Genomic DNA, 24,713 nt, shown 5'->3' on the forward strand with positions numbered 1-24,713 from the left:
TACAAGTTATTAAATATATAAATATTTAAAGATGGCGTGCAGTTTACAGCAACAATATAATAATCTCTCATTGATTAAAAAGGACACAAACAACACATCTATCCCTCCCAAAACTAATTTTGCGTTTTAGCCACCACAGAGGCTGATACAGGGTCCGTATCATGGTCATCCTGAGGTGGATGTTTCTGCAAATCTTTATCTAATGATATTAACCGTTGAATGAAATCTTCTAAAGGGCTCAGTTCTCTGCTGTCTAATAGCTGGAACTCCTGTACAAAGTACACAAAGTGTAGGAACACTGTGTTCAGGCAGTCCTGTACTCTTAACAGCTGGTACTCATGGAAATGATGGTGATATAAGTGTGCTAGGATATGGAAGTATAGCCGATAGATCTTCTTCATAATCTGGAACAATGCTGGTGGAAACTCATATCCTATAGATGGTGGACAAGATGTGATGGCATACACTAATTGTACATGTGTAATACAACAATAGATTAGGTAGCACACAAAATCTGTACGTGTATTGCATACCACAGGACTTCAGGTGCCCACACGTTCACCTGTAAGACATGGTACAATCTCATGCAAATTCTAGCCCTTTGTGTGTGTGCGTGCATGCGTGTACATTGCTCCGGTCAACTCAGCTGTTTACCTGGGGACCTAGGGGTCTGAAGTTAGCGTCATTATGACGTTAAACGTACCAAACTCAGTTTGGAAATTCCCCCCACTTAGACCCTTTTCATGTTTATCATGTGCACTTGCACTGGTAGTGCTGGCAATTAGTTTTAAACCCAACAGTTACAGGTGGAGTGATGGCATATTTCTACTAAATGACCTCTATCCAAAATGATGTCACAACAAAAAAGGGGCCACCAATAGTGGGGGGACTTTAATATTTTCAAGTACAGGCACCTATGGAGACAAAAATTTTGATCGATCATATTTCAGCAGAGATGGAAGATATGGAGCTCTAACAAGTATGGTTATAAATAATATAAGGATGAACTTACACTATAGTTGAAATCTACGATCAAAAAGCTTCCAAAAGATGCTTAAATGATTTATTGTAATGTCTTATATAGCTCTGTATCTCTTTTCTCGGCTGAAATATGACCAATCAAAATTTTTCTCCATAGGTGTCTGTACTTGAAAATATTGAAGTCCACTCCACTATTGGCAGCCATTTTATGTTTGTGACCTCAGGTCATTAACGATGTTACAAGCAGCTGTCAACAGTGCTAAGGTACAACAACTACATAAAGGGTCTAAATAAGTTAAGAGTTCAGACCACAGGGGTCTAAGTAATTTAGTAGGCCTGAGTAGCACCTTCACTTTGCTGAGGCGCCACAACACAGGGACACAGGGCCATCAGGTTACTAAATTACACAGACCCCTGTGGTCTGAAGTCTAACTATTACATAGACACTTGTTGGAATTGCCCTGAAGGTATTTACATGCCAATACTGACTGCCAAGCTGTTATGAAGGAAAGAGGTGAGGCTGATTTTTTGGGTAATATTGTTGGACAAGAAAGTAGTGTTGAAGCAATAATCTGAGTAGCAGCCAATATTTAGTAATTTCGTAAGTATCGGTATCAGAAATAAATAGCTGATTAACCAAAACCCACAATCAATCGGTAAAGACATATGACTGTCAAGTGAAAGCGGTGAACGCAGCAGTCAGTGGTAAAACATATATTTATTGTAACTTTTTTATAATTGTTTGTCTACAAAAAGTATGGTTGTAAGGTTATAGCAGGATGGGTACATTTATCGGGTGCCAACGCAATTAGCCGATCACTTTTCACAAAGGGTCACTAAAAACACTGTTTGAGAAGCTGGCTTAGCTGTTTTATAACTACTTGGCTTCCTTTTTCCTAGTAGCAAAGCTGTAGTATATAAAGGCCTTTTCACACTCAATGCGCATTGAAAGCAAATTGAACAAGCGAATTGTAGTGCTGAGCGATAGTAAAAATTTTACTATCACGATAGTTACTCATTAAATATCACAATAGTGAATACTATCCCGATAGTTTATGAAACACTTTGCTCTTAACAAAGTCTTAGTTGTATAGCTATGATTTGTAGTCATATAGAAAGTTATTTTGCATGCACAGGACATTTGTTAATTAACTGCGTGGGCGGCCGATGAATATGGACTTTGGCATAGCTTTTACAGGCCACTCCTTTGTAAGAAAGCTGGTAATACCAACTGTAAAATAGTATAGAAGGGTTGTTAATACCATTTTAATACAGATCTGAGCTTATCATAATTATCACGATAGTGATATCCCTACTATTGCGATATATCACACTATTGATACTATTGCTCAGCCCTAGCGAATTGACAAAAGTGAATTGAATGTGCATTAAAGGATTTCACATTGGCAAATTGAAAGCGCATTAGTGAACAATCACGGGATATATTGATTGCATGTTTCAGCACGTGACTCTGTAGCAATGGCGTTAGATTTCACGGCTGCGGCAGTATCTTTATCGTGTCTACTACTCTACAGTTATTTTTTTACCTTACCCTTAGGCAGAGAAATGAGCGTTGCAGACTTTGAAGACGACTGGACATAATGAAGAGAATGAAGTTCCGGAGAGTGATGCTAGAACGGAGACGACGAGTAACTGCTGTAACTCTATGTATTGTTCACGTAAGAACATGTTTATTAAATATTCTTTTGTTTGTTGTAAACTTTCAACACAATCTATTCCTTTAGCATTGTAAATTTTAATATAAACAATGGATTTATTATAAAATCACACTTGTACTGTCTTGACTAATTTTATAGGATTTATTGGCTAACCTTACTGTGTAAATGTAGAGTCCATCGTAGCATATGGGTTAAACCAAGACCTCAAGAATACTGGAATGCTGTGAAAGGAGGTTTGCTCGGAGAAGATTGGTGGGTGGAAAACTTACGAATGACCAAAATATTAAAGTCACCAATGAGTTACAACCACACTTGGCAAAATCTGCCACCAGGCTCCGAATGCTGATTCCTGTAGACCTACAGCTAGCTGTGACAATCTGGAGGCTGGCTACTAATGTGGAGTACCGTACTATTTCAGCACTATTTGGGATAGGCATTTCCACTGTCTGTGACATAGTTCATCGATCTTGTCGTGCCATGGCTGAACACTTGTTGCATAGGTACATAAAGCTGCCATCAGAAGAAGGATTGAAGAATATCATTGAAGAATTTGAGACTTTGTGGGGTTTTCCCCAGGTTATTGGGGATATAGATGGATCCCATATACCAATTTTAAAGCCCACTGAGTCTCCATCTGACTACTTCTGTAGAAAGGGTTTTTACTCTATTATATTACAGGGGGTTGTGGACTCAAGGGATCTGCTTATTGATGATGGCCCGGAAAAGTTCATGATGCACAGGTATTTACTAATTCAACATTTTATAGTAAATGCAATACTGGTACACTTCTCCCAAATTGGAAAAAAACCTTAGATGGAACTGACATACCTTTGTTAGTACTGGGAGACCCTGCGTATCCACTATTGCCATGGTTAATGAAGCCCTATCCAGATACTGGAAACTTGAGCAGAGCACAACAGCTTTTGGTAGATTGAAAGGAAGATGGAGGTGTCTACTGAAGCGTATGGATTATTACAATATTGAATATACCAGATGTAATAGCTGCTTGCATTGTTTTGCATAATATCTGTGAGCTAAATAACGACACCTGCAACCCGGAGTGGATACATATTGATGAATCATCCCATGATACTACCTCTCCTGCTGCTGATGTTTCCCGACGAACCACAGAGTCCGCTACTCGTATTCGTGACACACTGAAAGATTATTTGTATGCACACCAATAATAAATATTTTTAGTACATACACTTTTTAACAACAATTCACTAAATCACAGCTGATAATTTGTTACACACACCATCAATCAGCTTGTCGATAAAAATCCAAATCACTAATTATGGTCTCCCCCTAACACAGAATCACTCGCATTCATAGAAGTCTTTCCTCCATTAAAGTTGGGAGCACTCTGACTGGCAGGTGAATATGGCATGTTACTGTAGTAGTTGGGCACATAATCATGAAACAAGTTAACACCATTTCTGTACATCTGCAGAGCTGTCATCTGCATCATCTGGACCATGAAAGAACTAAACATCATCAACATTCTTTCTTCATGCTTTTCTTCACGTTTGATACGATCTTGCTCCCTCTTCAACTCTATATCTAACCATTGTTTAGTTTGTTCTTCCACCTTTTTGTCTTTTTCTTCCTCTAATTTTATCAGCTTGTCAATAATTTCAGTCGTGTCTCTACCCTTACGCTTAGTTAGTCCTAATTTTGACAGCAATAAATTCAAAAAATTTAATAACACGCGTACTCACGTTTCATTGGCTTTTTATCAGTAGTAACAGTCTTAGTGCTGGTAGTAGTGCTGGAATCATTGGTTGTTGTTGGTCTTTCGGCAGCAGCTGAGCCTCCTGATTACTGGGGGTAAGCGGACCATTTGTGCTTGAAGAAAGTTCTATTGTGATTTTTAAAAAAGGCATTTCATAGAGCCATGGTTACCTGACAGAACTTCATCTGTTTGCAATGACTGTTCCTCCGTGGTACTACCAGTAACGTGAGCATCTGAACTGAAGTCTCATCTTTCATGTCTATGTATGTAGCCATTGCAATAACCATAAGACCAGTATTGCTACACTAATATTACATACCCTCTAATAGACTTTTCTCCACTCTAACTACACCACTGTTTTCCAGTATTGCTACAGGCTCTGAGCATGCTCTCGTTCCTAGCATGGCATCCAACTCCAAATGGACAGCGTTTTCTTCCACTGCCTGTTTGGCGGTTATTATCCTTAGCCTTAAGTTTTACATGGTGAAAACACAAGAAAAATCTATATTATGCATGCCTGACGATACTTTTGAGCTAAGTTCTTCGCCTTGGTTCTACATTGTTTCCAATCGTAGTTGTAACCAGCCTAATGCATGCCCTCCTCAATTTCTTCATAGATTGTCCGGTTTCTTGTCACGCCATCCAATCACCCCACAGAGATATTAAAATATGTGTCGCGTCAGTTGACCAGCCAGCACCACGCGCCATTGTTACCTGGTAGTATCACGTGCAACGGCGCGCTACTGTGAATGCGCATTCGTCCGCATGAAACCACCTGGTGAGGTGCATCAAATTTGATTCGCATCTAAGGCGCTATGTTGCTAATACGCATCAAGTGTGAAATCGTCAATGTGCATTAAAGCCTAGTGTGAAAAGGTCTTAAATCTATGTTGTAGCAGAACTTGTAGAATCAGCTGCCCAACACAATTAATTACATTATCGTTACAAAATGTACACACAAAGTGATTTTCTACTCCTCCTCTCCTGTTGAAGAATGTTGGTTATAATGTCAGCATGAATAGGCAAACAATTGGTATCAGTAAATGTGAAAATATGCATATCGGTGCAACACTTGCACTGGTTTATAGAGAGGAGAAAACCTTACTAGTTGGAATTTTCTACAGTAAAATAAGAACAAATAAACTAACAGGAAACAGGTGGGTGGAAGCTCCCTCAGAAGGTATTATCTTATTACAAATCTTGTAATGGAACACTCAACACCTGTAACACTTGTAAGGGTCCAGTTTAGAACTTAACACATATCAGCTGATTTTGATGAAATTAGAAGTGTTCCTCCTGCTCCCTAATAAGGTCACTACCTTGTTACTCAGCTGACCATATACACTCATTGCTCGTAATAAGGATCACAAATTGGTTGACCATTTTAACTTTTTTGTAACTAATGGCTTCCCCACAGTAATTTTGTCAGACCATCAATTTTAATGTTGAAATAGTTACTGTCATTGTCTAGTATTTCCACCTATAGTAATTACCTTATCTACCATATTTGACTGGTTAATAGCCAAGGAGTTTGCATGGTATAGCTACTATCCAGGGCTGCTACTATCGGCTTCAGCCAGCAGTGTTTATATGGATTCATAAGTGAATGAACTTGTTTAATCATCCTTCAAAATATCATTCATCTCAAAACACTATTTCCTGGTGTAAAACAACTCCTTTGCCTGGTTTCTACTTCAAACATGTCCATTATCTTGCATCGATATATTCAGATACAAGCCACAGCTCTTATCTGAAGATAGCTCTTATGATGACTGTGGAGCGGCTACCATCCGGGGGTGGCTATTATACGAGCCATGACTATTAACCGGTCAAATATGGTATGTATCTATTCTATGTCAGGTGCCAAAGGAGGCCTCTGATGGTGAGTTTCATTCATACATACACACACTATATATTTACTATAGATCATATCAGCATACAATCAGACTTTGAATACAACCAATCAAACGTTTACTCTTTACAGCTATACGAATTAAGGACATGGTAGAAAAATCTATACAGATTTTGTCCCAACAGGTTAGGCTCCAAATGTGTTTGCCTCTATTACAGCAAAAATGGTGTCACCTCTAAGTATCTGTTATAAAGAGGTCATGCTGCTGATAAGGAAGTTACTAATAGCTAAACAAGTAGTAACACACAGCAATTGCACACACTCACCAAATTTAGTAGGGAATATGGAGTCATCTTGGAGTTGCTTCTGTATCATAGTGAGGGCAGAGTCAATGTATTCTTTAGCTGGTAGTTTAGAGTGTCTCTTGTTCTTACCATCTTGCCACTCATATGTGCTACATAGAGAGAACAATATATTATAAGGATCTGCTATAGAATCACACTATCCTTCAGTGGATGATAAATCTTATTACAGGATAAATTCCTCATCAACCACAGATGATGGGACTCTCAATAATGTTAAGTGGGCTCCCTTGAAATTAGGACATCTCCTATTTAATGAGCTAGTCTGGGAACATGTTATTATCCAACTAGTTAGCAGACACAACATCAGATTCCTTGTAGTAGGTTGTGTTGATTAGGAGTAGGGTATCATGTGTCATAATACCAAGACTTACAGTAGTGAGTTGTGAGGCCAAGAGAAGCAGAAACACATGTCACAGGCAACAATTATCAACTACTTGACTTCTTTATAGAGGCCACACATCTTTGTGGGATCAACCAATAGTGTCCTGATTATCAATGTGTCCTGATTTTTCATATGTACTAAGGGACACTTTGGGACCTTAACTAATATAAGTGTCTGGATAATGTAGGTGTCCTCAAGTGTCCACATTAACAGGTTCCAGTATCCTCTACATGTAGGTTACAAAAGGGAGGATGAACTTGATCTTCTCAACGTGTCCTTATTAGCGAGATGTCCACATTTTGAGGTGTCGTTAATAAGGACGCGTTGATAATCAGGACACTTGTCCATTTGTATTAGCAAGAGTACATAATATTAAAAGGTGAGGAACTCTTGGTATTAGTGTCCCCTGAAATCAGGACACCTCACTAATGAAGACATTTAACTGGTCATGAATATTAGCAGGTGTACAGATCAGGTGATGGCATATCATGTGAGATGGTACTGCCAGAAGGTTTGTAATGGCTGGCCCTGAGACACATGGCATGTATACACAGGAGGTTAGTCACACGTCATCAAACATCTCGTGGTCTCAAAGAAAAGTACAACCCATTCAACCTAGACACCTCTGTATCAATATAAAGTATTCTAATGTGTGAATTGATAGTGATAAATTATGGTTCCCAGAGCCTTTCTATCAGCTGCCCAACACTTTGTGTGGCTGTTATAACCAGAACAAATGCTACATTATGTATACTTCTCATGAACGTGGCAAAGCACTTCATAATAACGATACTAATTTCAGGCACCATGTTTTATTGTGTAATCATACGCAGTAGTAGTACGTCATATAGCTATGACTAGTGACCAACCTCCTCTGTAAATTAGCTACATTAAATTATAATTCTAAACCATTGGCAAATCCTTTAGTAGAGATGAAGAGGGCAGCCCTCTGCTATTAAGGCCAAAACTTGTATGTGACCAACTTCCATTCTAATTCAACATTACAAATTGATGAATGAGTATGGTGTGTAGTCAACCACAGTACACACACTTACATGCTACCAGCTGACATGGTAGGACAAGTTGATGCAGTACATAGTTCAGACACTACCTCATACTGAGTATTAATCTGATTGAAGAAGGACAGTGCTACAGGGATATACACTATTGACAACTGGAAACATAATGCTAAAATCACTTACTGTTTGTGGCCAGCCACTCACAGACATCAGCATGTGGAGGTAACTTAGAAATCTCATACATCTGCCCGACTAGGTTGTATACTAACACTAGACCTTCTGGTTGTAAGTAGAGCTTCTTTTCTGAGTTGGCTGTGGGTTTCCTATCTCCCCTAAATGAGGTTATTATCAAATAGCGTTATTGAAAGTGATTCAGTTTATTTAACACATGCTACTAAATGGATGTAACATGTATTGAACTATTTCACTACTGCATGGCTTCCCTGCTCCACTCCAAAGTTGTCCCTACAATATATAGCAAGGAACTAGTCAAGTGGTATTATATCCCAGCGTCTGTCATTTTTATACCAGCTAGGGGCGTTTAGCTGTTTGGGTAGGTTTATTTGACTCGAATTTTGAGCCATTTTTCACACGTCATTTAGTGCCAGAGTAAACATAACTTATTCGCTAATATTACTCATAAACGTGGAGAGTTAAGGTAGCCAAACGACCCCGGAACTAGTTTGAGATACGCTTGCAAGTCCCGGCTTCGTTGACAACATAAACAACACATATTCGTACCTTCTGAACAAAGCAGCCATGTTTACGTGACAGATTCACTCTGTTAACTCTTTCACCATTCATCAATCTACTCGGAAAACTATCGAATACCTTCTTTCGCCATTCCGTACAAGCTAGAAAATAATTTCGTATATTAGTAATATACGAAGTAATTCTAATCAATGCGCTCTTGATGTGCACTGTTTAGAAAAATGGCAAATGTTATAACGGAAGAAGACACGTGCCCAGTTTGCCTAAAGGAGTTTGGGGATTCGAAGATAGGGAAGCTACCATGTTCTCACATATTCTGTTATGTGTGTATCTTGGAGTGGTCCAAGGTAAGCTCAAGCACGCCCCTTAATATTGTAATAAACATTGTCATATCTGAGGTTATATCGTTGTGCTTAAGTCTTCTTATTTTTATCTTGACTATTAGGAGTGGTAACTGTACCACATATAGCTCATTAGATCAGTACTGTTTACAATGGTGTTCTCAATGCAAGCATAAATAATATCTATGATGGCTGTGATAACTTATGAGAAGTGAGAGAGTCTTCTAATGAGTATAGCTAGTACAAACACACTGTTCATGTTCTGTTCAAATTAATACCTCTACTGGTGACTTGGTAAGGTCAAGGACTAGCTAGTGGTTACGTGTCCCATTAACCCATTGTGTCTCGTATAACAAACACATTATACACTACTAGAACACAACCAATTGTAGTTGGTTCAAACCTCTTGATAACCAGTCAACTTTGTTACTGATACACCTCCAGCTAATTCTCTAGCAATCTATTTCATTCATGACACATTCAAAGCATTAAAATTACCAACTAAGTACCTGATTAGAGATGCAACAATATATCACGTATCGTATCATTATAAGACAATATCACTGTATCAATACAAAGTCAAACTGTCTAGTATATTGCGTATCATGATATATCAACATATCGTGGCTTGTTAACATGGCTGACAATCAAATTATTGTATATTGTGGTTAAACTGAACAGTATGTAATGCTTCTCAAAGAAAAAAAATGGCTCACTTATTTCCCTTACAAAAACAATATAGACCATTGTTTAGACTACACTTTGTATCACGCAATATATTGCTGTATCGTGATACACCAGAGGCAATATATCGATACGTCTAACACTGTATCGTTGCAACTATAGTAGATATAAACAATTAGGAATCCCAGTGTTACTAGTGGGATGATAGCAGTGGTGTAACTAAACCTGGACCTACCTGGGCCTAGGCCCGGGTGTCAGCAAATTATTAGATTGTCAAGATAGGCTTGGTCAACCAGCACTGACTGTGGGCAATGTATCAAAAATTCGAACAAAACAGCGAAGAAGACTTACTGGTCTTAAGTCTATACTCTAGAGTATCTCTTAGTGAGCAATAGTGGACCATTGATCGATTTGATCTAGGCACAAACTACCCGGCGTGCCCCTTAAATTAACTTTCACGTGCATACCGTATAGCCTAAATATTTTGAGGGGCAAATATTTCGAGGTTGATCAATGTTGCTAAAAATAAAATTTTCGCAGATTTGCAAACACTCCCAAAATGTGTTAGACTATATGGAGGTCAAAGCTAAAATTTTTGCTGATAACCCCCAAAACCACAAAATCAGCAAAAAATTTCCCCCTTGAAATATTTAGGGTATACCGTGTGGTGTTTAGACCATGTAAACAATGTTGACCACGTGTCCTAACACATAGTAACAGTCATGCTAAATGGCCAGCTTCTTCAGTGATATTCTCTTCAACACTTCCACTCAGTCCATTTAGCGAACGTGTGATGCTTGAGATAAGTAACAAAAATATTAGTTACTCACACTAATAATTAGACTAGCTTACTCACGTGATAGTGCATTTAAATAAAGGCGGTTGACCTTCTGCAATTGAGGCTTGAGATAACACTGATAAATGGCACTACAAGGCGATGAATTGTTGAGAGAGTTGGTCTGCTATGTATTAAAGTAGAGGGAAATAGAGATAAGGAGTCAAACTGGAATCTGGAGTGGTAATTCAATAAATTCAGTGGACGAAATCAATGTGGCCAGGAGTGTCTAACGTAATTATAACGTATTATAATTCTATACTGCCAGTGATGTATAGCTTTACTTGATCATGGACGAATATGTTGGAGTACAGTTGAGACACGTGAGAGTGAGATGAGGTTCAATCTGTGGTGGTTACATTATACTTTGTAAGTTGTAATAAAGCAGCTACTTGGATATGATATGATATGTTAGCTAATACTACGCTGTATATTAGCTAGCCCATCATTGGGTGATTAGCCTTTTTGTACAATCATGACATTAAGTGTTCTGAGGGTGTGTGTCACCCCATCACCTTCCGGTTAGCTACGTCACTGATTGCACTAGGCCCTGGTGTCAGCCTGGTTCTAGTTACGCCACTAGATGATAGCTGTAATTCAATATTTTGAAGTAACCTTATGTTACAGTATTGAAATAGTCACATCCTAAATACATTTAGTGACATGTCATGGTTATTGTTGTAGAATATAAACACATGTCCGGTGGATCGGGCAAGATTTCATTGTATCAAGATGTTCCTCCATGTGAATGGAAAGTGTATAGGAGAGGTGTGTGTAGTCTGTTTGTCTGTGTGCAGTCTGTACTGTATGACACATAGATACACACACTGTTACACATTATACAGGTGTCAGTAGCAGACAAGGACACGACGCAGTTACTAGCCGGGGATGATGAGAACACAGTCTGTGAACACTGCTTGAGATCTAATGATGAACATTTGTTACTACTTTGTGATGGTTGTGATAGAGGGTGAGTGTTTCTTGTATACACTTGTTTGATCAGAGGATCACACAGACTAATTTCAGTTAATTACTCTAATATAACAGTCAGCTGTACTAGTACTATAGTAACACAGTACTGTACAAAAACCAGCTCAATACTCTAATAAATCATATGCATATTCTATTTATTAAATGAAAAATGATCAGTTTGAGTCGATTAGTGGCGTGCCCGAGAATATTTGACAGTGAACAACTATCGCAAATCCCATACAAAGTACCAGTAGCAAAATGTGGCTTGAGCCACTAATGCTGTAGTCAGGGCTCCTCTTTTCAGTTAATGTGTTATACAGGTAGAGGAATCTTATCATTCCAGAAGAAGTACTGGTAAGTGGTCTACTTCCTGAGATTCAAATTTTCCCATGTACAATTATTGTACATTAGATTGCACTCGTTCACCATCGTGACATGTTAAAATATCATGTGTCTTAAGAATGTTTTCAGTAGCGCATATGGTCTATTGTAAAGAAATGTGGTGGTATATTACAGTTACCTGTCCATTACTGCCTCCTTCCCTTGATAATATCCTAATTGAAGGTGGAAAAAGTGTACAATACACTCTCCAAAGCTTCTTTTGGAAATGTTATCGAAGCTTTGCTAATACTGTGTCAATAATTAATTAATGGTTATTAGGGTGTGCTGGTGTGCTTGTATAGCTCTGGTTTTTAACTACTTTGACAGCTGCCACAAGATCCAAAACTTTGGAGCAGTATCTGAATGTAGCGAAGTTTCAAAGCTTCAAACTATTTATCTCAACTCTATGGAGAAGGGATCCCAGGAACCTCTTGACTGGTTGTCAGGTAATCAAGTTACCAGTTGAACTGTTGAGTTTCACCCCCTACAGTTGTACAGGCTATAGTGGGACAGTAATGAAGTTTCTTCTTTTATGTACGGTATGGCTTCTATGTGTTATGTTGTCAGACACTTCTAGTTAACACAAGGACTCACTCTTATTCAAAGGACAAAACTACATACGCATGCGTACAATAACATGCATACAATAACATGTGTACTCATAATATAGGTTCTAATTAAGTTTCAATGTTACATCACTTGCCCCTTGTGAAAGCTTGTCTTCAAGCGTCTTATAATCTATATCGGAGGGGGGAGCAACTGTTCTTGTATGAGTCCTCTGCCCTCTTGGGGATTGTTGGATTTCATCTTCATTTAGATATATCAGCTTGTTCCTGTTCAATTTCATCATGATCTTCATTAGTTTCCTCAGATACAATAACTTGTTCATATTCCATTTCATCACCATTTTCACTAGGTGTATTAGCTTGTTCACAATCCATTTCATAACAATCCTCTGCAGACTCAGGCTGGTCTGGTATCTGCATATCATCAGTGGTTATGTCCACATCATTCTGTATGAGGCTACCATTTTCTGGTAGTGAATTTTCAGCTAGCAGTCTGTCAACCCACTCTGGAGGGTGGCCAGGGCCCACACTCTCTTTCCACCATACCAGAAATATCCCGCTGGAAATTCCATTGGACATTGTTGGATTCGTCTCTGGTGAACTTGAATGTTTCCATGTTCTGGGAAATATACTTTGCATACAGTAGTTATGTCTGGATTTTTCTTTTCCACTATGCGGTATGGTCCGTGCCATGGGCAAGACAACTGCCTGTGTCATCCTTTGGGAAGTACACCAACACCCAATCACCAATCTTTTGATGTGCTTGCTTGTCATGCTGTTTCTTGTATTGTTTTTAAACCTTGCAGATACAGTTGGTAGATGCTAAGCTAGTGATCATTTCTTGTCGGTAATCTGTGAAATCACTAGTTGGATTGGTATCAGTTGGAGGTAGCAATGCTGAGACCAGCGGTCAATGCCAAATAATAGAACTGATTGCTTCTCTCCTGTTGTTTCATAAGGAGTGTTTCTGTATGCCCATAAAACTCCTGATAAAAAATTATCCCACTGTGATCCATACGTGGTGACCTGTTTATGGAGCATTGTTTTTAAAGTCCGATTAAACCTTTCAACAAGACCATTACATTGTTGGTGATAGGCTGTTGTGTTGAGTTTTTTCACCCCCAGCAGTTCACACACATCTAACATCAGATTTGATAGTAAGTTTGTTCCACGGTCAGACAAAAGTGCCTCTGGGGCACCCATAAATGGTATCACTTGTTCCACCAAGAGTTTAGCCAGAGTAATGGCTTTCTGATCCACCACAGGGAAAATCATTGGCCATTTGGAGAGAAAATCCTGAAAAACGACTACATATTTACCACTCTTTGTCTTTGGCAGCTCCATTATGTCAACACTCACAATCTGGAACACACGGCTAATTGGTATGGGCTTTAGAGGAGGGACAATTTTCCTACCTGTTCCTTGTGAGATTGCACACTGTGAGCAGTTTCTACTATGTGGTAAGAAATCTCCATACATACCTTCCCAATACCATCACTTTGAGAGCGTCTTGTATAGTCTTACCCCTGAAAAGTGCCCAGCCATAATACTAGAATGGTAGTCTGTCATGATCTGCTGTTGTAACTGGTTCTACTGCCCGTTTCAGGTTCTTCTGCTTACAATCAATGAAGTAAAGGATACAGTTATCTAATGTCATCAACAGCACCAGCAACATGACTCTTCATGCTACAGATTCATTATTGGGTAAGTGTTTCTCTTCCAGGTACAGTATGTATTAAGGAGCTTTAACTCCCTATCCTTTTGCTGCAGATCTGCCAATTTGTCTAGACTCCTGACTTCACCATCTGTACTTTGCAGGAGTGATTCAATACTCACTTGTTCGATTGAGTTGCTGACAATAGCACACACTTGTACTTCACCCTCTGATATTCTCTTCCGGGGGTGGTAGTTGTGGTTGGTAAGACAAGGCATCAACATGGGAGTTTCCCTGCCAGCTCGATGCATAATCTGAACATCCTTGACTCCACTTCCATAAAATTTTGTCCACCAATGCACATGTTGACTATTCTTGCTAGGGCTTCCCAATACTGTCTTTACTGCTGAGTGCTCTGTCAGAATTATCACATTGTGACCATACAAGTAATGGTGAAAGTGGCTCATAGCCCACACAACTGCCAATGTTTCTGACTCAGTCACTGCATAGCGGCGCTATGTAGCTGACAGGACTAGCATATGCCACTGGGTGTCTTGTCCCATCATTCTGCACCTGTGACAAAATAGCTCCTAGCCCTGGACACTGGAATCTGTTTCCAGAGAGAAATCCTTCTGAAAATCTGGGTAAGCTAAGACCAGTGATTCCACTAACTTGCCCTTGAGACAGTCAAATGCTTCTTGACAGGCTGGAGACCATAAGAATGTTTCATCCTTACAAGTCAATTTGTGCAGTGGATCTGCCGAAATTTGATTCTAGAAAATGAAACTAGACCCAAAAACTGTCATAGGTTCTTCACATCCTTTGGGACTACAAACTCTTCTACGGCTTCAAGGTGACTTGAGGTAGGTTTCAGACCCTCAGGAGTAATGACATGTCCAAGGTATTGTACTTGTGTACGGCCAAAATGATGGTTTAGCTTTAAGTCTACTTCTTGTAACCTCTTTAGTACTCTGTACTGTGTGTTCTTCAAAGATGCAAGAAAAGATAAGTACATCATCCAGACATACTGACACAAACAACTTGTCATTATTGAGGTCTCCCAAAACTTGTTGTATTATCCTTTGAAATAGGGCCGAAGCATTTGCTAAACCAAGTGGCATATCTAAATTCATAGAGACCATCATGGGTAATAAAAGCTGTTTTCTCACATGATTCCAGGTGAACCTTAACTTGCCAGTAACCTTACTTCAGGTCCAAGGCGGAGAAATACTTTGATTTCCCTAGCTCATCTAGTAGGTCGTTTATCCTGGGCATTGGGAAAGCATTAGTTTTAGTCACCGAGTTCAATTTGTGATAGTCTACACATAGTCGCAGGGAGCCATCTTTTTTCCTTACCAACACAACTGGGCTCGCCCTAGGGCTATTAGATGGTTGAACAACCTTCTGCATAGATTGCATCAAATTTGCTAGTTCTTGACAAGCTGCAAATGGTACCCTCCTTACTAGTTGTTTCTGGGGTGGTGCATCACCTGTATTAATAGTGAGCTGAACCATGTCAGGTCTAACCTTTCTCGTCTTCTCTAGACTAAAAGTTTGGTGGTACTCTGACAGTAAACAATCTAACAATGTAACTTATCTCTCTGGGCTGTGTTTAATGAATTGTCAACCTTATCAACTAAAATTCTTAGTTGTGACTTTAGTCTTTCCTGTGATGTGACTGTCCTCACTACAGCTGGCTCTTCACTTGTCTGTTTATCAGTATAATAAATAGGCTTGACTTCATCACATTGTACTGCTGTACCCAGCTTTGTATGTGGTTCCAAAATCTGTGTATAGGCTGTCGTGTTAGATATAATCACATGGGACTTACTACTGTTATCAGACAAGGAGAGTAATGACTGTTCCACTTGTACAGGTACCTTTTCAGTACTAAACTGGTTCCACTAGCCATGCAGCTTCTGTATTGTCTATCCCAGTGACCTCCACAGGAACAGGAACACTTTGGTGAGGTAATACATGAACCGATTTCACAACAGAAGCCTTGACTATGCATGAAACGGTTGCCTTCTCTGTAATAGGATACTAGTGATTTAGGCAGGCTCTTTGGTCTTACTACATCCTCACCATTTCTCAACTGCTGGGTGGTAGCTAGACCACAATATCTAACAACCTACACACACCACAACTGGTCTGCCGCATCAAGTTTAATATATACTTGTGTTGACATTTTCTTATCACCAAATGTAATAGTCAGTTCCATGCGTCCATCCAGCTTGAAAGGGCGTTTGTCTTAATTACGAGGGATCTTGTCTGATGGTTTGAGATTCTTCTTCAAACATGCCACACTTGCTACCTTGCGAAACAGCTTCCCTCCAATAATAGTGATGTCTGCTGCGGTAACTACAATTCCGTAAGCTGGGACACCTTAGACTGGTACACATTTGGATGAACTACCTTGGCATCTTTCACCCTATTTGCCTCTACCTTGTCATCTGAATTGGAGAACAACAAGTTCATGAGAGCAAAATTCATTGTCCTTTCGACTGTTCTCTCCAGAGTCCCCTACAACTTCCTTGGCACCAGCAGCTTTCTTTTGTTCCAGGGAAATACCTCCTTTACTCTCTGATTTATATACTCTAAAAAAATTGGCCAGATGGTCAGCTCCATTGTAGATGTAACACCTCCTTTGGACTTGTGCATTAGATGTGGTGTAAGCAGACTGGTGTGACTGGTAACTGTGCTGTCTCTCTCCCTACCATCTGATTGTACACCTCTAAACTGATATTGCTGCCTCTTTGCCAGTTCACCTTGTCTACATTCCTCATTTTTTGCTGCCATGCACAATTCTGCATACAATTGGGCTCCAGACACTGCAGGAGCAGACATAATACTGTACTTCAATCCTTCCTGTAGCTGACCATGTAATAAGGTATAACATGTTTCTTCACATACTTTATAAAAACCCGTATGCCCGGCGAAATGTTTACTCCAGTCGAAGGATGAAGTCTGCAACAACTTCATTCTTTCCATGAGCCAGATGGTGGAAGTCTTGGGTTGCTAATGCTTTTCTGCTAGGATCTAACTTCTCCTTGAGGGTTGTAGTGGCCTTTGCATAAGCCAACTTATCTGCTCTTCCAAGCAATGACCACTTTTGCAGTGCTTTGCCTCTTAGGTAGCCTGCAAGTTGAATCAACATCTCTGCATCTGTCCACTCATTTCATGTGGCCATACGTTCGAATGCGGGAAGCCACTCCTCAAATAACGTAAAGTCGGATCCTTCACTAGCAAATGAGTCTACTAGTGGCGCCTTCCCCTTCCTATCCACTGGCCATACAATCATCTGGCGAGTGGGTTGATACTCTTGCCACTCAGAATACAGACTGTCATTGTCACTATCGTACTATCTGATACTCAGTTCTTCAGCTGATCTACTACGTATGTCTGACGATCTACGTAGGCGGACCTTCAACCTCTCTCAATCTCTCTGTCCTTTAGTTCGATCTCGTCTTCGTGCTTCCTTTGTAAGTCACAGTTCTCTCGCCACACAGGCACTTCAATTTATGCTGCTGTTTGTCCAGAGCTGACTTCAACGATGTGATCTCCATAGTGGCAGAAACTAATTCAGACTCAAGGTTAGAAATTCTTGTGGTTGCATGCTCCAACTCAGTTAACAGTGAAGCAACTTAACCTTCGATCCCCGGGGATTCATGCTGTGCTGTAGTCTTGCGTGGCCAGACCGCTTTTTTCTCTTTGTCATTGGGTAGGGAGAAAAAAGGGTCTGGTCCGGTTCGAATCCCACACTCGTCTTGACATTATCCGGATAATTAGGTAGTGTTAAACAAAGAAACGTGATATATCTTTAAATAGTAGCCGCTCGCGTCTTTGATGTATCACGTTTCTTTGGTTAACACTACCCAATTATCCGGGTAGTGTCAAGACGAGTGTGGGATTCGAACCGGACCAGACCCTTTTTTCTCCCTACCCAATGACAAAGAGAAAAAAGTAGTCTGGCCACGCGGGACTAGCTGTGCTGGTGGTACACCACTAACGTTACTTGTGTGATCACTTGTCACGTGACTTTGGTGTGCATTAATTTGTTCAGTTAATTTAATAATACCACAATCAAAAATATAGCAAATTCATCAGTCTTACCCTGCACAACTACCTGAACATTTGTCGCCTCATAATGAAGGTCTGCAAGTCTTCCTTCAATCATCTGTTTAACTAGAGGCGGAGGTTGGTAACTCCAATGCCTGAGCAATTTGCTGTATCCACACTGTCTTCAAATTTCTTGAGTTTAACGGGTGTCTGTGACCGACGGGTATGCTGTCCTCTTCCTCATCTGACATCATCGGCAGTAAACTCACACGTTGTGGTTCCATAAAAAATCTGTGATCCGTTTATCAGTAACACAATACTGGTGACCTATTCTTGTAGCTGATCTCGGTAGGACCTCCACTGTTATGTTGTCAGACATTTCTAGTTACCACAAGGACTCACTCTTATTCAAAGGACACCAAAAAATTACATGCGCTTGCGTACAATAACATGTGTACTCATAATATAGGTTCTAATTAAGTTTCAATGTTACATATGAAACAAAAAGGTTAATTCTGTTATTGTCTCCTAAAGGTACCACACCTACTGCCTGTCTCCTCCTCTTCCTGAGATACCAGACGGGTCATGGTATTGCTCAAGATGTCTGCCAATAATCAACAGCTTGTCATCGTCAGCAACCTCAGCTGGTAATATTGGTGACCTGTTTAGTAGTAGTGAAGATGAAGACTTCACCACCCCACTACATCATAATGTAGTGAGAAGAAGTTCAGGGACAACTAGGATTAGCTCTTCTTCTAGTGAAGATGATGAAGACTATGAAATGCCATATGATAATGATAATCATGTCACCATATCTCAGAATAGTAGCATTGAAGAGGATCAATCTAGTGTTGTAGCCATAGCAACCGACCCTGACACATCAACTTCATGTAGTGACATGCCGGAATTTGTGGTGACTGCTAGTGACAATGATAGTGATATTGCCTCACACCCCATTTCCAGTCGACTGAGATATTCATGTCATCACTCAGGGAATTCCCCTTTGATAAAGAATGACATCATTACTGACACTGGTTGTTATACTCCGCTGAACAGTACACAATCTGATGGTAACCATGGTAACAACATCAAACGTCGCCTGAGGGCACACAGCAACACCCACAGGCTTCACTCATTAACAACAACTGGTAACAATACTGCAGTGACATGTATACTATCCCGTGATGATGATGACATATTAGCCAGTGTGATGTCATCATCCAGCCCTAGTAGTGTCAGCCCTGTGAAGCACCAATCAAAATCAGCCAAAACATTTACCATGAGAAAAACTAAAAAGGTGACTAAACTGAGGTCACGAGGTATCAAGAGGCGCAGAAAGGGCAGAGGAAAGTTGAGGAGAAAACGTGTTAGGAGAATCCGTAGGCATTCAAATGATGAGTCATTTGTACCCTCAAGCAGTCATTCTGCATCCTGTAATAGAGGTGTGGCTATAGAAACAAGAAGGACACGTGCAACAGTGCCAAACCTGGAGTTGACACCTCCTATCAGTGTTGCTAGGAGAGCACGTACTGCAGCAAACAGTCCAAGAGTGGTGCATGATACACCACAATTAAGAATAAGACAATTAGTCAAGGCTCGTTGTCAAACAGGGACACTAGAGGAAGCCAGACAAATGAGTACAGTCAAAAGACATTCCCAGATACCAAAAAATGATGTCATAGCTCGTCAAGTACAAGAGAAGAGTCAACAGCCTGTGTGGTGGGATGATAAAATGATAGAATGTCACAAGAGCACAGCATATAGCCCACTGGAGATGACAGTTAGGAGACATCCAGCTGTGTCCTCTACTGCCCCTGTGAAACAGTATGTGTTTTTATATTTATATTCATGTGTAGTGTATGCTTACTCTTGATGCTTTATGTTATGTGTCCGTGTAGTGTCAGTGTGTACGTGTAGTGTCAGTGTATACGTGTAGTGTCAATGGGTGCAGGTAGCATTCCTCTTTTTCTTTCCTCAAACTAATTTTTGTGTGCATTTTTTCTGGGTCACACAAACATTTACAACTCTACATCATAATCACTGAAGTATGTTGTGCTAATAAAATTACAGAGACTAGTGATACAGCAGTGAGATCATCAATACCAGTCCTACAACATGAATTGTTTGGGTTGGACAATGTGACAATAACCTCCATTCTAAGTGATATTATCCCACTATACAGGAATGTAAATAAATACCAAATTCAGAGTACTCCATCAATAATCTGATTCTTATCAGATGGGGTTGATATCTGTCTGATGTTACACAAAGTTGGGTGTAACTAAGTTACGTAACTAGTTACTTGCTTTGTAACTAGTTACAACTGCCTGAAAAGTAACTAAGTTACAATAGTAACTAGTTACATTGTAACTATAGTTAACATTAATTAAACTTTAAAAGAGCACTTCAATTTTTGTGCTACAGCCACATTAAGTAGACACTTTCTGTGTACTTTTCTTCATGATTCAGCTTGAGCAACAGACGTAACTGTTTAAATTAAGCTGAAATGGCTACAGAATCGTTATTTTCAGCAAGTGTGCTTATAATTATTATATATGGTTCTCTTCTGGGCAAAATAATCATATTAATGAACAAGCATAACTTATAATACATGAAAGTAACTATAGATACTTAGTTACATTTTTAAAAGTAACTATAATGTAACTAAGTTACATGGGGTAAAAGTACAGTAACTAGTAACTACCCTAACTCTGAGCACAATGGGCTGGAAATAGTATAGCATAAAAGACACACGAACACGGAGTAGCACCTACTTATCACAAATTGATAGAACAAGTCACTCATAGCTCTAGCTTACAGATTAATACCAAAAGTTCATAACCATGAACTCTTCACCCAACAAAATAGAGCGGTAAAATTGTCAATTATTTGTAATTATATACATTCTTTTTACCACATCAAAAGAATTTTGTGTACAGCGGTGCTGCACCACTCTTTTTGGGAAGCCCCTGATCTATATACAAACAAGTTTAGTTAATATAAAATGAATAGTCAATATTTGTATCAACAGTATCATATAGTTGTATTGTGGAACACTTGTCAAATAAAACGAGACAATAAATATCATTTGTAACTTTTGTATACAAGTGTGATGTAGTTCATTGCTTGTGCAATTGAAACATGAAGTGTAATTTCTTGTAGGTTGAATTACAAACCACATCAAAGTCAAGGACAAACATCAACAGACGTACTTAGTGACATATTCACTGGTATGGATACCTTGTATAACAAGGAAGCTACAGTACTGCGTTCTGGTGATATTTCTGTACCACCCGCTCACACAAAGTGAGAACAATAGTAATTATTAATGACTTGTAAATAATGTGTAACTGTGTAATTGTATTATCAAAATGTCTAAGAATATTTCCTACAGTCTATAGCACATAATATCTATTGTCCCAATAGCAACACTACATGTTTTCTAGGTATCCAGTCTCTACTTCACGTATTGCAGTCTCCTTGGACAGGGTGGTTGCCTTGGAAACGCCACCTAGCAACAGAATAGCTCCACCATGCAGGGGTACAGCAGCTGGTTGCACTCTGGTACAAGTTGTTGTGCCGACGTGTGCCCAGGATGTGGTCTGGCTGTCATAAACAAACACCCCAGGCAATTCATTATCATTGTTGGTACTTCCCCCAATCAACATTGGTGGGTTGACTCCGGGTACTAATGCAGAGTAACGGTGTGGGGGTGGGGCAAGTGTTGTCACAGTTCCAGGGGATTCCCCAAGAATGGCCCCCACAGGTATAGAGAAGATGACTTCTTCGTCAAAGTATTGATCACTAACCCCACCATTATCAGTAGCATCACGAACTTGCCCCATCACTATGAAATTGTCACCACAAACACTGCCCTTAGCTTCCTGTAAACCATGAGGTAACTTAAGATCAGACACACGCCATTCACTCTTCTCAACATCCAGTACTTCAATAGTATCCAGACTGTGGTCCCGACCTAGCCCCCCTGCTACCAACACGTATCGTCCAGCATATACCCCTACAGCTGGGTTGAGCCTCGGTACGGACATGGCTGGGTAGTCTTCGGTCCAATGTTTAGCTTCCCATGAAAACACCAGGTCTGTAGTCTTCCACTCTGTTGCTAGGATACCACCGACCACAATCAGGGATGACCTGTCCTTGCCAACCAGTGCTAGGCAGCCATATTGGACAGGGCAGAGAGGCAAACTGGTCCAGTAATCATTAGTTGGGTCATAGACTGAGATAGATGTTGAGGTGGCTGCTTCAGTTGTCCATCCTCCTCCGATATACACTTTACCATCACTAGACTTGAGGGCTGTAGCCCCAGACATGCCAACTGGTATGGTCGAGGTCTTCTCCCATTTTAATTTGTACCTCTTAGTCAACAGCAGCTCACTGATATTAGCCTGGTGGGGGAAAAGGACGACTGATAATACACACATCACTTGGTGTTGTACCAACAGCTAATAGACTATTGTTAACTCTTGTGGTTGTACCGATTGTATAATATACTGAGAAATGACCAAATAAAGTAAAGTTACTAGGACATGATAAAAATTATAATTTGTTACCAGGAGCCCATACCACTTATGCATAATTAGGCACACACACTACACAGTTGACATGTTAAGAGTATGTGTGTAGCAAAAGATGTTAATGAGTTATGACAATCACAGGTAGTGTCCTCAATTGAGCATGACCAAATATTTGTATGGGCCATACAAATATTATGAACTTTTAGTTATGATTAAACCATAAGATGTTACAGTACCCTCCAATATCCATGACTAAAATACTTCACAAGTGATACCATAAATGGCCATGACATCATAACTAACACTTGGAATCAATAATTTTACTACAATAAAGTGGTAAAGTGGTTGATCTCTTTCAGAGGTGAAATATATGGAGGCAGGCCAGTTGGTCTTTATCATTTGTTTACAAGGAAATTCAATGTATTATTTAACACTATATAGAAATAGTGCGAAATCAGTAACATAGACATGAGTCTTACAGACGTACATAACTCCAGAGTTCAATAACACAGACCCATCCTTACTGTTATGCAGGCTGAGACACTACCTACACGAGGAGTCACACAGTACTCACTCACATATTGTGAGAAGATCTCATGAATAGTGGTGTCATGATCATCAGAAGATTAGAAAATTGAGTGGCTGTTTCAATATAAACACGTTTGTATGCCCCCAGAATGTGATTCATGAGTCATACAGTACTGTGATGGGCATATACTATACTAGTGCTGAAATAATTATTCGGTTATTAGACTATTTGGTCGGCATGACACTATTTGATTCATTAATACACTATTTGAATAATCGTTAGCACTTTGTACGCTGTATTCAGATGGAAAAGCCAACCTTGAAACTTAAGATTATGAATGAAGTGATGTATCTATGCTGTAAAATTCTGTTAACTCTTAGGCTTTACCTTGCTCCCTAACAAAGGTTTCTGTACTTATTCAATAGAAGTGTAAGCTTAAAGAATAATTGAATATTCGCTTGTTTTGTTCACAACCATTCGAATAGTAAAAATTGCTATTCGTTTCAGCACTATTAACTATACGTATATTGGGAGCACAACTTGGAATTTTGGGACCAACTAATAGCGTTGTGATTATCAAGGTGTCGTAATTATCAAGGTGTCCAGGTCAGTTTAGATACTTTGGGGTCTTAACTAAGTGTCTGGATTATGTAGGTGTCCTCAAGTGTCCACATTAACAGGTTCCAGTGTAATATGGACACCTTGGGACTAGTTTGTTTAGTGTACTTTTAGTAAGACAAATATGTATTAGTTAACAAAAACTATAACTAAATCTAAAAAGAAATGGGAAAGATAACTAAAACTATAACTAGATTTTCCTATGTACAGCTAAAACTAAAAGGTTTTTAGAAATTTTACTTTAACTAAATAATTTTAAACTAAAACAAAACAAAACAGAAAATAATAAAAAAAAACTAAATCTATAACTAACAGGAATTAAGAAAGATATTACTAAAACTAAAATTATTGACGAAACTAACTAACTATAACTATAACTAAAACTCCATACTAAAACAACACTATAGAGAATAGTGTCCTTAGTGTTTTAACAGGTTCCAGTGTATGCCAGTACACCTCACCAATGGCATGTTGAACATGTTATCACTTCCTATACGAGCTGTGGGATTCACAGGAAGTTACCCTTTATGAATGCACCACATTTGCCATCATCACAAAGAACAGTGTAAACCATATACTGTAACTACCACATTGCTGGCATAAGTTCTGCAGGCACACATCACTATAGTGATATGATGACTTGATTGTACTGTACCTACCAAAATGATATGAATACTCTCTACTGGAGGACTTTCCATAATAAGGACATACTAGGAAATATCTGTGGGTCTTTTTGTGTTATTGCAACTATACAAAAAATGTAAAATACACCCCGTATAATTTAACAAGAAGTGGTAGAAAATAGTTAGCATGTG

General features: G+C 39.4%; 3 protein-coding genes and 1 long non-coding RNA gene across 5 annotated transcripts in view; 1 reads left to right on the top strand and 3 right to left on the bottom strand.

The window, feature by feature from the left end:
• On the bottom strand, window positions 1-8,915 carry LOC136261018 (MOB kinase activator 1A-like). Its single transcript, XM_066054984.1, has 5 exons — window positions 8,755-8,915; window positions 8,197-8,345; window positions 8,050-8,143; window positions 6,574-6,701; window positions 1-433 (listed from the first exon to the last, which is right to left on the bottom strand). Exons 1-5 carry the CDS (start codon window positions 8,772-8,774, stop codon window positions 114-116), a joined length of 711 nt encoding a protein of 236 aa, XP_065911056.1. The 5' UTR covers window positions 8,775-8,915; the 3' UTR covers window positions 1-113.
• Window positions 3,826-6,567, bottom strand: LOC136261023 (uncharacterized). Its single transcript, XR_010703774.1, has 3 exons — window positions 4,566-6,567; window positions 4,382-4,521; window positions 3,826-4,331 (listed from the first exon to the last, which is right to left on the bottom strand). It is a non-coding gene; the product is annotated as an uncharacterized lncRNA (long non-coding RNA).
• Window positions 8,899-24,226, top strand: LOC136261016 (uncharacterized). 2 transcript variants are annotated; one of them, XM_066054981.1, is made up of 5 exons: window positions 8,899-9,071; window positions 11,269-11,352; window positions 11,430-11,554; window positions 18,751-20,040; window positions 21,379-24,226. In XM_066054981.1, the coding sequence occupies exons 1-5, from the start codon at window positions 8,946-8,948 to the stop codon at window positions 21,524-21,526; spliced, it is 1,773 nt and encodes a 590-aa protein (XP_065911053.1). In that variant the 5' UTR covers window positions 8,899-8,945; the 3' UTR covers window positions 21,527-24,226. The 2 variants fall into 2 exon arrangements, with proteins under 2 accessions (XP_065911053.1, XP_065911054.1); XM_066054982.1 differs by lacking the exon at window positions 11,269-11,352.
• The window catches only part of LOC136261015 (uncharacterized), a 4,927-nt gene continuing 1,737 nt past the window's right edge, over window positions 21,524-24,713 (bottom strand). The window contains exon 2 of the mRNA XM_066054980.1: window positions 21,524-22,622. Coding sequence (XP_065911052.1) covers window positions 21,648-22,622 — 975 coding nt within the window. The 3' untranslated portion in view covers window positions 21,524-21,647. The remainder of the gene's footprint in view (window positions 22,623-24,713) is intronic.

Source organism: Dysidea avara, chromosome 7 (genome assembly GCF_963678975.1).
Source record: "Dysidea avara chromosome 7, odDysAvar1.4, whole genome shotgun sequence".
NCBI classification, from domain to species: Eukaryota; Metazoa; Porifera; class Demospongiae; order Dictyoceratida; family Dysideidae; genus Dysidea; species Dysidea avara.